This window comes from Bacillus rossius, chromosome 1, assembly GCF_032445375.1.
Source record: "Bacillus rossius redtenbacheri isolate Brsri chromosome 1, Brsri_v3, whole genome shotgun sequence".
Taxonomy (NCBI): domain Eukaryota; kingdom Metazoa; phylum Arthropoda; class Insecta; order Phasmatodea; family Bacillidae; genus Bacillus; species Bacillus rossius.
The window spans coordinates 79,457,851-79,472,114 of NC_086330.1; the positions used below are offsets into that span (position 1 = coordinate 79,457,851).

Consider the following 14,264-nt stretch of genomic DNA (forward strand, 5'->3'; position numbering starts at 1 on the left):
GATGCTTGTTTCTATTTTAAACACCTTTGATCATGTACAGTAGAACCTTGATTAATTGTCACTTTTGGGACCAGAAGGTGGTCGGAATTCTAGAAAAGTCAGATAATCGGAGGAAAATGAAACAAGTCACTTAGCTCAAAACCATATAACATAAAAATTTTAAAAAAAATTAAATTTCTAATTAAGAGGGGAAAAAAATATTTTGACACTGAAAATCTGCTTAAAGTGTAAAATGTTTTTTGTTTCAATTTCTTAAACCTTGACTTTGCGGATTCATCTCGCCACTTCTATGCCCACAATATGTCCATAGCTGTAGTGATTGACTGTAGTTGCAAATATTTTAGAGCAGTCTCAAATGCATCCTTTTCTGCAGAGTGGCTGATCTTTTCATCTTCTCCCTTTTCTTCATCATCTGACTCCTCTTGCTCAACACTATACTGTTGTAAAACAAGATGGATAATCTGAATCATCTGCAAGTTCTTCATTGGTAACAGTAGTGTTACCATTCCTCTACATCAGCAGGCTGGATATCATTATGGAGAGTTTGCAAATCAGTTACTAAATCTGCAGTGTCTGACTCATTAGTTCCTGGAAGTTCTTGCTTTTGGTTTAGGCGGGGACAAACCTTCTTCCATGATTTTTGTAGAGTGGTTTTCTTAAATTCTTCCCAAGCTTGAATAACTGTATAAATTGCATCTTTTATTTTGAAGATTTTTATTTCTTCAAAAAGAACTTAACCCTCTTCTGTTTTCTCTAACAAAGCGCTGATGTATTTCCTCCTGTAAGGTAATTTTAACCACTTAATAACACCCTGGTCCATTGGTTGGATTATTGAAGTCACGTGGGGGGCAAAAACATATCTTTTACGTCACCTTGTTGAAGTTCAGACTCAAGAGGGGTGGTTTGGGGCGTTGTGTAGCAATACAATTGAATGGGGTGGTAGATCTTTTGATTTCAAATATTTTGTAACAGCCAGAACAAATGCATTGAAAACCATTCTTTAAACAATTTACCATTCATCCAAATACTTTTTTGAGCTTTGTAAGAGAGATGAAGTGCTAACATGTTTATGTTTTTCAAGGCTCTTGATTTCTTCGATTTGCCGGTTACAAAAAAACTGAAAGTTATGGTCACTACTTGTGTTTCTGCATGTTGCAATAGTCAGCCTGTACTTTGCTAGTTTTGTGACTGTTTCATTCTTTGAGGCAATTGTTTTTTGAGGGAGCATTTTATAGTTAATCCCCATCTTTACAATGTTGTATAATTGATCAGCTACTAGTTTATTTTCTGAGACAATTTTTCAAAATTTTCAACAAATTCCCTACCTGCATCATCAGCAGAAAGTTTCTTACTTGAAATAGTAACTTGCCTAATGCCGTGATGACTTTTCCACCGGTGAAGCCAACCTTCATTTGCTTGGAATTCATTTTCTTCACACACACACACACAACAAACAGACACCGCCACCCCCACCCCCCAGTTTTTTGTGCAACTAATTTATTTATTTTTTGTTATTTGTTATAGGGTCTGAAAGTGAGGTCCTCTTGCTAAACCAAAAACATACAGCATCCAAGACCTGAAGTTTTGGTTTTTTCAGTGCTTTTATAGTTTTTAAAGCATTTTCATCATGTACAGTTAATGAAGAAACTTAGAGAGGTTTTTTTTTATTTAAAAAAATTGGTTGTCACATCCAGTTCAGGGGCTAATTTAGCAAGTCTTTGCAGGACACTTAGTTTATATTCGATTGTGCAAACATGTTTCCTTTTCTGAGTTGTAGCTATTTTTAGTATTTCAGGATCCCTTTAACTTCTTAATTACAACTGCAACTGTAAAATAAAAAGAATAAATTAATAAACTCAAAAACACAGATAAACAGCAGATTAAAGAGTACAGTAAAGCAAACAGTCCAGCAGTACTTATTCTGTCAACTGAGCATGTGTGAAGACCATGACAGATGGAAAACACATGGTCGGATAATTTGAGGAGTCTGTTAATCGAAGGTCAGATAATTAAGGTTCTACTATATGTGAATTTCTTAGGTTATAAAGTGTGGTATTTTATTTTAATACATTTTTATCGATAAAACAACCACCAGTCATGTATAGCCCAGCAGCAAAGCAGTGCTTTTTTTGGGGCAAACAAAAGTATTTCATTTACGTTAAAGTTTTTACAAATAAAGTACTTACAACATATTTTGTGAAAATTTTTTGTGTTTACAAATGGTTACATTTTTTAGGTGTGCAATGAGTTGGTAAATAAGCACGCGGGCAATTCGAGCTAGACATTTATTTATTAACCAACAGCACATGATCAAGATGGTTTACAGTTCATTCACAGTTAAGAATTGATTAACTGACATCTAATGGTTGAGGTTGCTTCAGCTGTGAACACACATTAAAAGGCTTTTAAAAAATTTGTAGTGCCTTCAATATAAAAAAAAAGGGGCAATTACCAAGTTTGGCAAAACTACATACTGGTATTGCAATAAATTTGAACAATTTTTACCCCATTAAAACAAATATTCACTAAATTCCAATATTTATAGCCCAAAGACATTAAATTAAATAAAGGGCTTTAAGCTAGATGTGAACAATATTAAAATTCTAGTACCAGCAACAAAAGGCGAGGCGTTTGTATAATCTTGAATAAACAATACAAAATATATGACACTAAAAAACAATATTTGAATACGGCAACTAAATATGTACCTTAAACTTAAAATTTACTAGTTATTTATGCTAGTGATGATGATGACTGTTGGGCATCGAGTTTCTCAAGTGTTTTAACTTATTCGCCCTTCACTTGCTCCTGGCAGGAGTGTCATCAAACTCCTATCACCTCCTTGTCAAATGTCGGCATCCTCCAACACTGCAATGAACTCGTACCCGAAGACTTGTGAAAACGTTTTCGCAACTGCGTGTTCTTTCCTTCATACTTGAACAAGTGCTACTGACAAAGTGGTAGTTTTCCAGTCACATTATTTGCAGTACTGTATAGATGAGTATTGTCTGTTTATTGCTCCTCACCCATGAACTCATCCAGCGAGTATGTCGAAACAAATAATGATGTGTGTGGTTATGCCTCTTGCCGTTGACTCCACTTGTCAGCAGAAAATCTTGTTGCACAAGTTAAAAGACTTCTACTTGCCTTGCTTTGTAACTTCTTGCCTTTGTGTAACTATTCACTCAGTCTTGAGTGACATCACATCCAAAGTCTATCATCAGACTGGATAACTACAGGGCTTACCCCCTGAAGACTTAAAAGTCCTTTGGGTGTAACTGCTGAAGGGCAGAGCTTCGCAGGGATGGCAGCGATGTAGGTAGCTCCACTTCCAGGTGGGGGCAACAGTCTTTATGGCCAAGCCTGTACTACTATAAGGTAAAAATTATTTGGATATCCAAAACTTTGCAAAGCAAATGAATCCAAATTGGGCAGAAAACCAGAAAACTTGATCAATCAATAAATGGCTACTGCAGCCATATGAATGAGACTGTTCTACGCCTGCCACATACAAGCCTTGCCAGGTCCCCTAACCTACAGGTGAGTTGACGTGGCTCTGGGAGAAATGTGGGTAGCATCCAATCGGGGGTTAGTCATGAAGGGGAAAGCGAAATTTTGGTAAATAAACATGTCTGAAAACCACCTGTAACAAATGGTTTAGGCACAGGATGTATACAGGTCACGAAAAAGTAATTAAACTGAAGGACTGGTCAGGAAAGAAAAAAAATCCTGTTATAAACAGTACTGTGCTACGAGTCACCAAAATTTAGCTGACAGGCATTTTGTTTTGATGCCTCACTTCAGTTCTTCGTGGATTAAATATGAATAGGGTATTTGGAGACTCCACTTCTTTAAAATGTGGAAATTAATTATGAAAAAGTACTAGTCTTCAGACCGTAATATCGACAAGTTCCTTGGAATTTTATATTTATTCTGTATTGTTTCATTTTGCTTATAAAAAAAATTGACCATGTGATATAATTTTGTTTTAAGGTCTTGAAGTTGGCCGACCAGTACTTATAGACACCCTGTTGCTTAAGCACTGCAGTTAAAGTTAATTGCTGTCATAAAAGAATAATTATTTCTTTGTAAAAATCAGTATAGTTAATTTTGTTTGTTCATATATTTCTGTACACATCCACCAAATGCTTGTGTATAATTTACTATCAAATAACTTAATGCTAGTACAGATTTTAAAAAAAAATTAAGGCTTTATCTTATTACCCTTAGAAAAAAAAAGTATACAATTTTTTCCTCACAAATAGGATTTATTTTTCCGACAAAATTGGCTAATTTATCTTACTGTGAAGGTGGTCCCTAACAATTCATAACCTACTTCTCAGACAGGAGTTCAAGTGAATGGAGGAAGGATTCTAGAGTAACACTACCTGTTTGGCTAACTGTTCTAAAAAAAAAATCAAAACATGCACATGAAGTATTTTTTACTAAAAAAAAATTGAAATTATTGAAAAATAATTACGTTAGGAACAGCATGCAGGTGTAGGTAGATTTCTAAGTACCAATTTCTTCTGGAAACAAAATGTTCTCCAATATTCCAAATGATTAGTTCAAAATTATATTTTATTCCATGCAGCGATTCGGATGTTTATAACTCAATGCATCAATTTCATATTATGCCTACAACAGAAGTTATTCATTTTTTAAACCTTCATTCTATTATTCAGCCCTCTCACTAATATGCGGTCTTATAGGAACTGGCTTTGGACTAAGGTTTAAGGTAATATTAAGATGGTTAATAATAAATTCATATGAATTTGATAGTAAAGAAATTTTGAATTATTTTTCAACCCATTTTTATGGTAATAGTTAATCTCATCAAAAATTGTTTTAGCCAAAGTAATTTTTAGGATAATCACAATAAGTTATAATGGGATTGATAGTACGCCTACAACAATGTTATTTGCATCCCTTGCAACAACAATGTTTGGTTACATACATTAAGGTTAAGGTATTACCATAAATAAGACTGAATTTAATAGTGTACGTGGTATGGAAATTATTAGTTATTTTATATTACTATCTTTTTTTCCCACCCCCTTGCAGTAATAGTTTTTTTTTAGATGAAATTAAGATAAAAATATAAAATTTACAAAAAGACAACAGATTCAATGGTGTGCCTACTAAGGGAATGCTGATTTTTTTGTCCTTTATAACTCATGTTTATTCCACCTATTGCAGCAATGGTTGGTTGTAACAAAAATTGTTTAAGATAATATTTATAGGGTTTACAAACAATTACAATGAATTTGCTGTGTACTTGCTAGGGAATACAAATATGTTTTTTGTCCTTCAACCCTTTTTTTTTATCAGACCTTGCAATTATTATGGTTGGTCGAATCAATCTTTTTAGACAAAATTTATTGGTATTACTCCTACAAGTTATAATATGTTCATACAGATGAAATATTGGTCATAAAATGAGAGTATAGCAAATTTTCCATTTTTCGAAAGAAAAAAAATTTTCTACCCCTTAGGTTGGATTTTGCCCATTAACAAACTCGACTGAGATTTTACATTACTCTAGTTTACGTATCAGTTTGGAAGTGATTTGTGTAAATTATGACTGTTAATCGTGTCCATAAAAAATGTTATATAAATATGTATAGGCTAGCTAATAACCTGCAGCTTCACTCGTTTAATCTCATGGTGTTGCTGATATCTTACCATTGAGAAAAGTAAGTGATTAATTCATAACAAAACTGTTTCAGAATAGTATTTTTTAAAAGTGGTTAGGCATAGGCCTTTTTTAATTTTTAGTACAGATTATCTGATTTTATAACTTAGGTTTTAGGGTGTTCGAGGATATATTATACCTTAATGAAATCACACCTTTTCATTTCATGAGGTACACAATTTGAAAAATTATTAAACATGCACCTATTTAATTTTAATTATGTTTATGGCATCATTTAAACTAACACTTTAATTTATTATGGTCAGAGCTATGCTTAAAATAATTTCACCTTATTACAAATACTTCCATTATTAAGATATTTATTACAATCACATCTTTATTTGAAACTAGCTGCCCGACCCGGCTTCGCACGGCTATACTAATGGAAAAAAATTAAGCCACATCTCCCATTTACAGTAATGGTAAATAAAAAAAAATCAGTGAAAATTAATTACAATGCTGTATAATGTACCGGAGAGAAAATGAATAGCACCGATGGTTTCCTGACTCGTGCACGCAACGTACAACTGATGTATCCGTACTTCGCTACGGCAGTCTACAGGCAGATCACTCTTGCGCCGCTCATTATCCATGCCCCTCCTTGTGGGTACGCCACTGCCGCACGATGCGCGTTGCCATGGAGACGCAGAAGGCATGAACAATGCAAAATCCTGTTCTCATGCAGACAAAGTACCCACTGTTGCCTGGTTTTAACCACTCATGGGATATATGTAATTATCGGAAAATGTCATCCTGCGTAACATAAGGAACATTACTGTGAAGTTTCAAGTCTGTAAAATATATATACTTGAAGAAAAAAAGAGGGCGATAAAAAAACTAATTAAACACAGAGAGAGGGGAAAAAAACAATAGTTTAGGTTTGCGATTTAAAGTGATAAAAAGTATTTAAATACTAATTGAACTCTTATGAGGGTACTGATTGCTTCGTTGTTAATATCACACGGGTGTTTTTTACTTGTATGGGAAAATTAAGAATGATAAGGCATCTAGTGTGTGGCAACAATGTTAATAGGCAATAGGAAATAAACTTCTAGCACCTGCGGCATTGTCAACACACACTTCGTACTTGTACTGCATGTTGTATCAAACCCCCTTCAATGCATCTGATTCTAAATTGGACTTTCAGTAAGGATCCCTAATGTTATTGATAATATAATAAGCCTATAGCCTTCCTCAATAAATGTACTATCCAACACTGAAAGAATTTTTCAAATCGGACCAGTGGTTCCTGAGATTAGCGCGTTCAAACAAACAAACAAACAAACAAACAAACAAACTCTTCAGCTTTATAATATTAGTATAGATGTAGAGTACAGAAATCATAAATAAAATTTCTTATCTATCATATTAGTTATTTCTAAGTTATGTTAAGTATTACTTAAACAATATTCTCAAATTTTTTACCCCTCCACTTTTCCCACGGGGATGCATATGTAAAAAATTCATATATATATATATATATATATATATATATATATATATATATATATGAATTTTTTACATATATATCTGTGTGTGTTTGATATCAGATTAATGGTAAAAACATACTTACAAAATTTCACCCCTTAAAAAGTATAACTTCAGCAAATAGTAAAAAGAAAAAGTTGCTAGATGTTGCATATTTATATATCATACAGAATAACCTGCATCCTGCTTTATTAGCTTCAGAGATATGACTTAAAATTTAAAAAAAACTGACTGCCTTCTCACCCCTTTTGTGGTTGAATGTAAAACAATGATAATTAATTATTTAAGTTATTCATGCTCTATTTCTTACATCCAGCTTTATTTGCTATGGAGATATGATTTTTTTTTTATGATAAAACAAAACAAAACACCCTTTTCAAATCATTGAAAGTCTAAATCTGTAAAACTAAAAAAAAAAAAAAAATACAATTTGCAACTGTATATGCGTGTGATGCCTCTGCCCACTTGTTACTCTATGATTTTGTCTCTGGCACTTCAATTAAGCGTATTTTTGTTTGATGTGCTTACCATTATTTATTTATTTATTTACATATCAGAAACTATTTATGCTCTATGCATTTGGTCCTTTTGTATTAAGTGTAGGTTTTTTTTTTTTCCCCAATATTTTGTGCTGAGTTTAATGGGTAAGTGCTGCCTTTAAGCACTGATAGTTTTTATGAGATAGGTGTACCATAAGTCTAGCTTGTACACACAATTTTTTGTACCAGAACGGTGCCCAGATGTATCACATTTCTGATATCAATGCCCATTACATATTTCGGTGTGTCGCACCTTGTGTGCGCAAGAGCGAGAAGCCGAAGTGGAGTGTGTGCCTGCAACAGTCAAAGAGGTTCCCAGTCTGACCTGACAACACCTCGCTGTAGCTAACTGGACATAGACGGCAGCTTGATCTGCCACGTAATGGACTCTGCCATCACAACTACGAGTCTCATGTGCTGTTTGCAAGATTACAATTTTGCACGATTTTTCATGGAAAATATTCAAGATTGCAAAACAAGAAATAAAAATTAAAACATAAACACTCAGATAACAAGCCTAAATCAGTTTAAGTCAAAAAGATAAACCCAGTGATGAACCTAAATAATATATTCAGAAATATACATTTTTTTATTTAAACCAAACTATTCTTTTACACTTCTTAAAGATGGCATCTTGCAAAACAGTAAATTAATAATTTACAGTTTTTCATTATTTTTATAAAATAATTTTGGTTTTGCATAGTTTCGAAGATACAATTTTTTAAAATAAATCAAAACTTACACCCTTAAAAGATAAACTTCAATCAATTTTTAAAAAAAATGCAAGTTTTTTTTCTTAGTTTCTTACTTATAGTTCTAATTGTTCATTTTAAAAACATACCCACCCAATTTACCCTCCTAGTGTTAGAATTTAGCAAAATTGTAATATTATGGATCGTAGTTTTCGTAAGTTTATTATTGGTACCCAATATCTTTTCTAATGCTTGATAAGTTTCAGATATATAAATAATTATCTTAAAATGATATTTACCCCCATTTCACTCCCATAGGAGTGGAATTCTGTAATTTAAGTTAGCCAAAGACCTTTCAATAAAATAAAATTGACAAAAATCTGTCAAGTAGTTTTAGATTGCTGTTGGAACAAACAGACCAAAATTTTAATAATTATATTTATAGTTCACAATAATGTAAACAACCATTTCCAATAGTTTTTACATCATTTCACCAAATGTACAGATTTTTTTACCTGTGACAGTTTTGGGGTCTAGGGACCATTAAAAAAAACTATAAAAATTTTCCGGAAGTCACACCATAGTAATGGCATCAGGTAGTCTTTCTTCAAAATCTACCTAAGGAGCAGCACAGCAAAAACAAGAATAATACTTGCTTTTAAACACAAACACAGATATTGGATTTGAGTACATTTTTATCTCATCTTCCTATTGCGCATGAGGTGCGGGAACTGCTTGCGGCGTGACTTTGCGTCGACTATCAACTGCGCTTGTCGTTTGAGGAAGGTCCTGGTTGGTATTTCGTCCTCGTCATCGGTCTCCGACACTGCCGTGGGCTTCTGCTCGGTCTTCTGGACGGATGGCACGCGAGGCGCCCCCAGTGCATCCTCCATCACCCTCCCCTGCGGCAGCAGCATCTGCCGACCACAAGACACGGTCCATCACGGAACTACTCACATAACTCGTGGTTCGTACGCCTGCTTAATTTATTTTTAATTGAATAAGAGCCCTTGAAACATTAAATTTCACCAAGAATTCTTGAGAACTCCTTTATAAAATATGACAGCATGCAAGTAATGGATAAATGCGAGAATTTTAAAGTTCTTTATTTCCGACTTGGCATCAAATAACCCCTTGCCAATGCGCAGTACATTTGGCAAATTTCTGGCCACATGATTAGATATTTATACGTGAAAAACATTTTGAGATAATTTTTTGTATCTTTTAAAATGAAAATTTGTTGTTTAATGTCTTTCTTTTAAATTTTAAAGTAAATGTGTCACTAGATTTATGTTATGACTTCAAATATCAGATAGATACCTACTAACTATGCATGGCTTAAATGTATGTTCCAGAGAAAATTGTGGACAATAGGGACATATCTGTAAGGTTTGAACTAATTAAGGGAATTATTATTTTTTTTGCATTAACTATTTTCTTGAGGGAAGTTGTGATATTACAAATAGTTTTCATGATAGAGGTGAATCTTTGAATGCACAAAATGGTACGAACCTTTCAATGTACAAGAATATTGCCATTTTCATAACATCTTGGGCAGATAAAGTCAAAACTAGGAATGGTTGTTACAATGTGTGTGAAACATCCACAGTGGTAGAGGCCCCAGCATGTTTCCCATACAAGCATCAGTAATTTTATACCTCTCTCACAAATGGGTAGGCAAGACCCTTCGCTGTACGCTAAGTTTACTAAACAGGGAAACGTAGGCTGCTAGGTTACTGACTTGAAAGATTAAATAAAATTGGTTGTCTGTAAAGTCGGTTTACGGACGATAGTTTAACGTGACAACGTCATAACTAAACATTGATGAAATGATTGCATACTTTTATGAATAAAATTGAATCATTTTTATTGAATAATAACTATTTTGTATGGATACAAAGAAGGAGTTAAAAGAAATCTACAATTTGATTGATAAATTTACTTTTAATTACACTCATTAATTCAAATATGTCTATTACTTTAACGAAGAGATTATTTTAACTATAACTTTTATACATGTTTGCTATTTAACTTCAAGATCGTCGAGAATGTTTTACGCTTTTTCGCAATTACACATTTAACGACAAAGTTTATTCGTCGTGAAATTAAACGTAGTATTTAATAAAAATGCCCTTGCAGTTAATAAAATAAGTATTAGTAAGTTTAAGAAAGAATTTTGGCTTTAATCTCCAACCCAGGCGATCGTGGTGCGCTGGGGCCGAGATTAAAATTCGTCAAGAATATTTTACTTTTTATGTCTTCCAGTGCTCAAAATGATATGCAATTGTGGCCCCGGGCACGAAATTTTATTTATAATTCATTAATAATAACGCCCCTTGCGATAAACAAGGGAAAAATGTATTAACAAGTGCTTGTTTGTAACGGAAGCGGATAGATTGCGCAATTCGTTCGGTTCGCGTCCGTCACCGTAGATGACAACACCGTAGGAGAATAATATTATTTCGTTTTTATAATACGATTTTATAACAAATGCGCATCCCAAATACACCAAACTTATTTATAATGTGTTACAATATTTTTTAAAACATTGTGCAAAAGATCCCGGGTGTAATTTGAATTATTATGTGTAACTGTAAAACACCACTGTTCGTACAAAAACGTATTTGAAAATTCAACATTACTTTTAAATAACCGTACCAATTGTGCTGAAAAGCGGTGGACGATTGTTAAATTACATAAAATTAATAATTCAAACGACGAAAACATGATTGAAAAGTCAACTCGATGGTTGTTCCAATCGAGTGGAAGAGAGATGCGGCGCAAGCGTACAATGAGCGTAACGGGACACATCGTAGTGGGACAATGTGCGTTATGGGACACTTTTTTGTGCGTGCAGCCAGCATTCATCGATTTATTAGACGTTGTCACGTCAAAAATCTGAAGTTTTGCAGGATAATTAGCAGTAAACTCTACAAAAGGTAGAAGTAGGTGTGTGTGTGTAGGCATGTGCATGTGTGTGTGGGCAGTGGCGGACCTAGACTCTGTGGGGCCCTGGACAATTTATTTCAGCGGGGCCCTTGTATCTCGTAGAGAAGGGCGGGGGGGGGGGGGTTGTCTTATCAGACTGGAGTATGGAATACCACTGGAGATAGGGGGATTTGTGGCCACTCTCCCGGAAAATTAGAAAATTAAACTTTTGAGCCTACATTGAACTTAAATTTCGACGATGGTAAAGAAATTTTCTTTCATGGAAATTGTAATTGGGTTAGTTTTATTAATGCATACAATTTAATTCTGGTGAAATCTGGTCATTTTATAAGTCTATAAAAGCTGTGAATATTTTTAAAAGTGAAATCATAAAAAAAAATCAAAAGCAAAAACAAAAAACAATAATATTTCCTTTTTTTCATTTACATTCCTACGTACGATATTTTTTCACATAAAATAAAATTATACAAAGAAGAAAAATAAAAATACGAAAATAAATTTGAATTGTTTTTGTACAAATACTCAAATATATGCCACATGTAAATGAGGGTTAATTTATATAGCTGTTTAGGCTATATAATTATGTAAATTAGTCGTAAAATTAATTTGGTACAAAAATCACATGGGTGAATTATTTTCCCTCACTTATGAAAATAAATGGTTTTAGGGGGGGGAGAGGGGGGGGGGGGGGGAACCCAACAACAACATTTCAAGGCAAAATATTACAACACCAACTCATCTCACAATACAAGCTCTTGTGACATTTTGCTGTTACTGCACTTCATTAAAATGTAGCCCTGCGACATTTTTCCGGCTGAAGTCTTCTATGAGATCAGTGTAATCTAGACTGTTTGCCAACTCGTTTTCTATGGAGAGGAGGGCTAAAGATGATAGTCGATCTTGTGTCATGGAGTTTCTTATATAAGTCTTCATAAGCTTTAACTTGGAGAAACTCCTTTCTGCAGATGCTACTGTCACAGGAATTGTACATATTATTCTCAATGCTACAAAAATGTTTGGGTATACATCTATCAAGCTATTTTGTACAATGTACTTAAGAACTGAAAATACATCGTCTTGTTCTCCACCGTAGACAAGGGCCAACATTTTTAATTCCTCATAGAGTTCCACAGCGTCAATATAACTTTTATCTCCGGCGCTTAATGAAATTTGTAGCTCTTGACAATAATTCATCAGATCTTCATCAAGTTATGAGTAGCCAAATAATTTACGATGGCTAATAGCCTTTCTAAAATGTATCTCCAGCGTTGTTGTTCAGCTCAAATCTAGGCCTAGTTTTGTGAATCAATAGTTTTTTTCACAAGAAAGGCCATTTTTTTAAAATAAGCTATTTTACCATGCATTCTTTTTGACACTAGCTCTTTTCGTGAGACTTGAGCACCTCGGATAGATGCTTCCAGTCACTTATACCTTCATTAGATCCAAGGGCACTGTTGGGATTAGGTCTTAGAGAGAATAAACGACATGCAAAACAGTAAACAGCATCTTTCGACTCGGAATAAACTAACCATCGCCTATCTTGCTCTTCACCATTTATAAGTGTTTTTATATAATGTATTGTCTGTAAAATGTCGACCACTATCATTTTTGGGGTAAGATTTATTGTATACCCTCACGGGGACGTTTTGAACTATACTAGTTATTTGTAAGACACTTAATTGTTTAGGCCATAAAAAAGTGTCACTCACAGTTACATTGGTAGGTAAGGTATCGATTTCGTCACGGATGTCGAAGTCCGCATCGTTATCCTCTAATGGCACATGTGCAGATGATGATGACATCGACTCAGGATACATCACCTCGTTGCTTCCGAAAGGTGTATCACTGTGGCTACTGAGTCCTACCTCTGCAGCGACAGTAACTTCTTCCTCTGCCATCGTTGGATCTCGCACACACAGATGTTCAGATGACGCAAACATACACTCGGAACACAACACTTCATTGTTTTTCAGGGGAGATTCACTTTGGCTACTGGGTATTTTTATGTCTTTAACTTATGTTAATGGTATTGAATCTTGAACGCACAACTGTTCCTTATCTCCAGTAATTTTATCAGTCTTTAAATATTTTTTTAAAGAATCTCTTAATTTTTTTTCGAGTTCTTTGCGTTTTTCAATATTTTTCCGTTTGGAACTGCCAGAATCATATTTCCTAACAAAGTCACGATCACGAGAGGTCATTGTAAATTAATCTGACTGAAACTAACAAATAAAAATTTCAGCCTTGATTATGAAACTGTCTAATAAAAATAAATATCCCTATTAATAAATATCATTGAAAGTAGTTACAACAAAATAACAGGACGAACGAATAGAGATTCAAAAAGTGCACTGCATGATACATGACTTAATATATTTCCACTGATCTGGCGACACTGCAGTAACAACATAGGTCTGTAACGCGTACGTTCACACCCCCTCCACTTTTGAATATCGTAAAAGGGAAGGGAAGGCTAATTATCAGCCGCTGACTAAAGTCACGTAAATTTAGAAGGTTGAGAGGAAGTTTAGGGTTCACATAGCGACCTATACTTTCAATTCCTTTGATAACTGACAGAAGAAATATAAACATAAAACAAAAAAAGCACAACTGTATGAACTTTTCACCGCCCTTCCCCAGAGATATATCAGAGGAAAACGACACTCAGAGCAAAGCCTTGTTGTCGTCGTATATGTGATAACTGTAAGCTGAAGCAAACACTAATCAGCATCGCCGGCTGGCAAGTGTCCCATATTGCCAACCCGATTATCTGACACTCGTTCCCTGCATGTTGCGGGTAATACATGTAAAAGAGGTTCTAATAGACATTAGGAGTTGTACAACTTAATTTCGAACACCTTACATGACAGGTGCCACGGTGAGGGCAGACGCGGGGCCCCA

General features: G+C 34.3%; 1 protein-coding gene across 2 annotated transcripts in view; it reads right to left on the reverse strand.

Moving 5' to 3' along the window:
• Nucleotides 1–8,802: 8,802 nt before the first annotated feature.
• LOC134538434 (outer dynein arm-docking complex subunit 3) overlaps nucleotides 8,803–14,264 on the reverse strand; it is a 53,324-nt gene continuing 47,862 nt past the window's right edge. For both annotated transcript variants that reach the window (XM_063379761.1, XM_063379769.1), the window contains exon 11: nucleotides 8,803–9,331. In XM_063379761.1, the coding sequence (XP_063235831.1) occupies nucleotides 9,110–9,331 (222 nt within the window). In that variant the 3' untranslated portion in view covers nucleotides 8,803–9,109. The remainder of the gene's footprint in view (nucleotides 9,332–14,264) is intronic.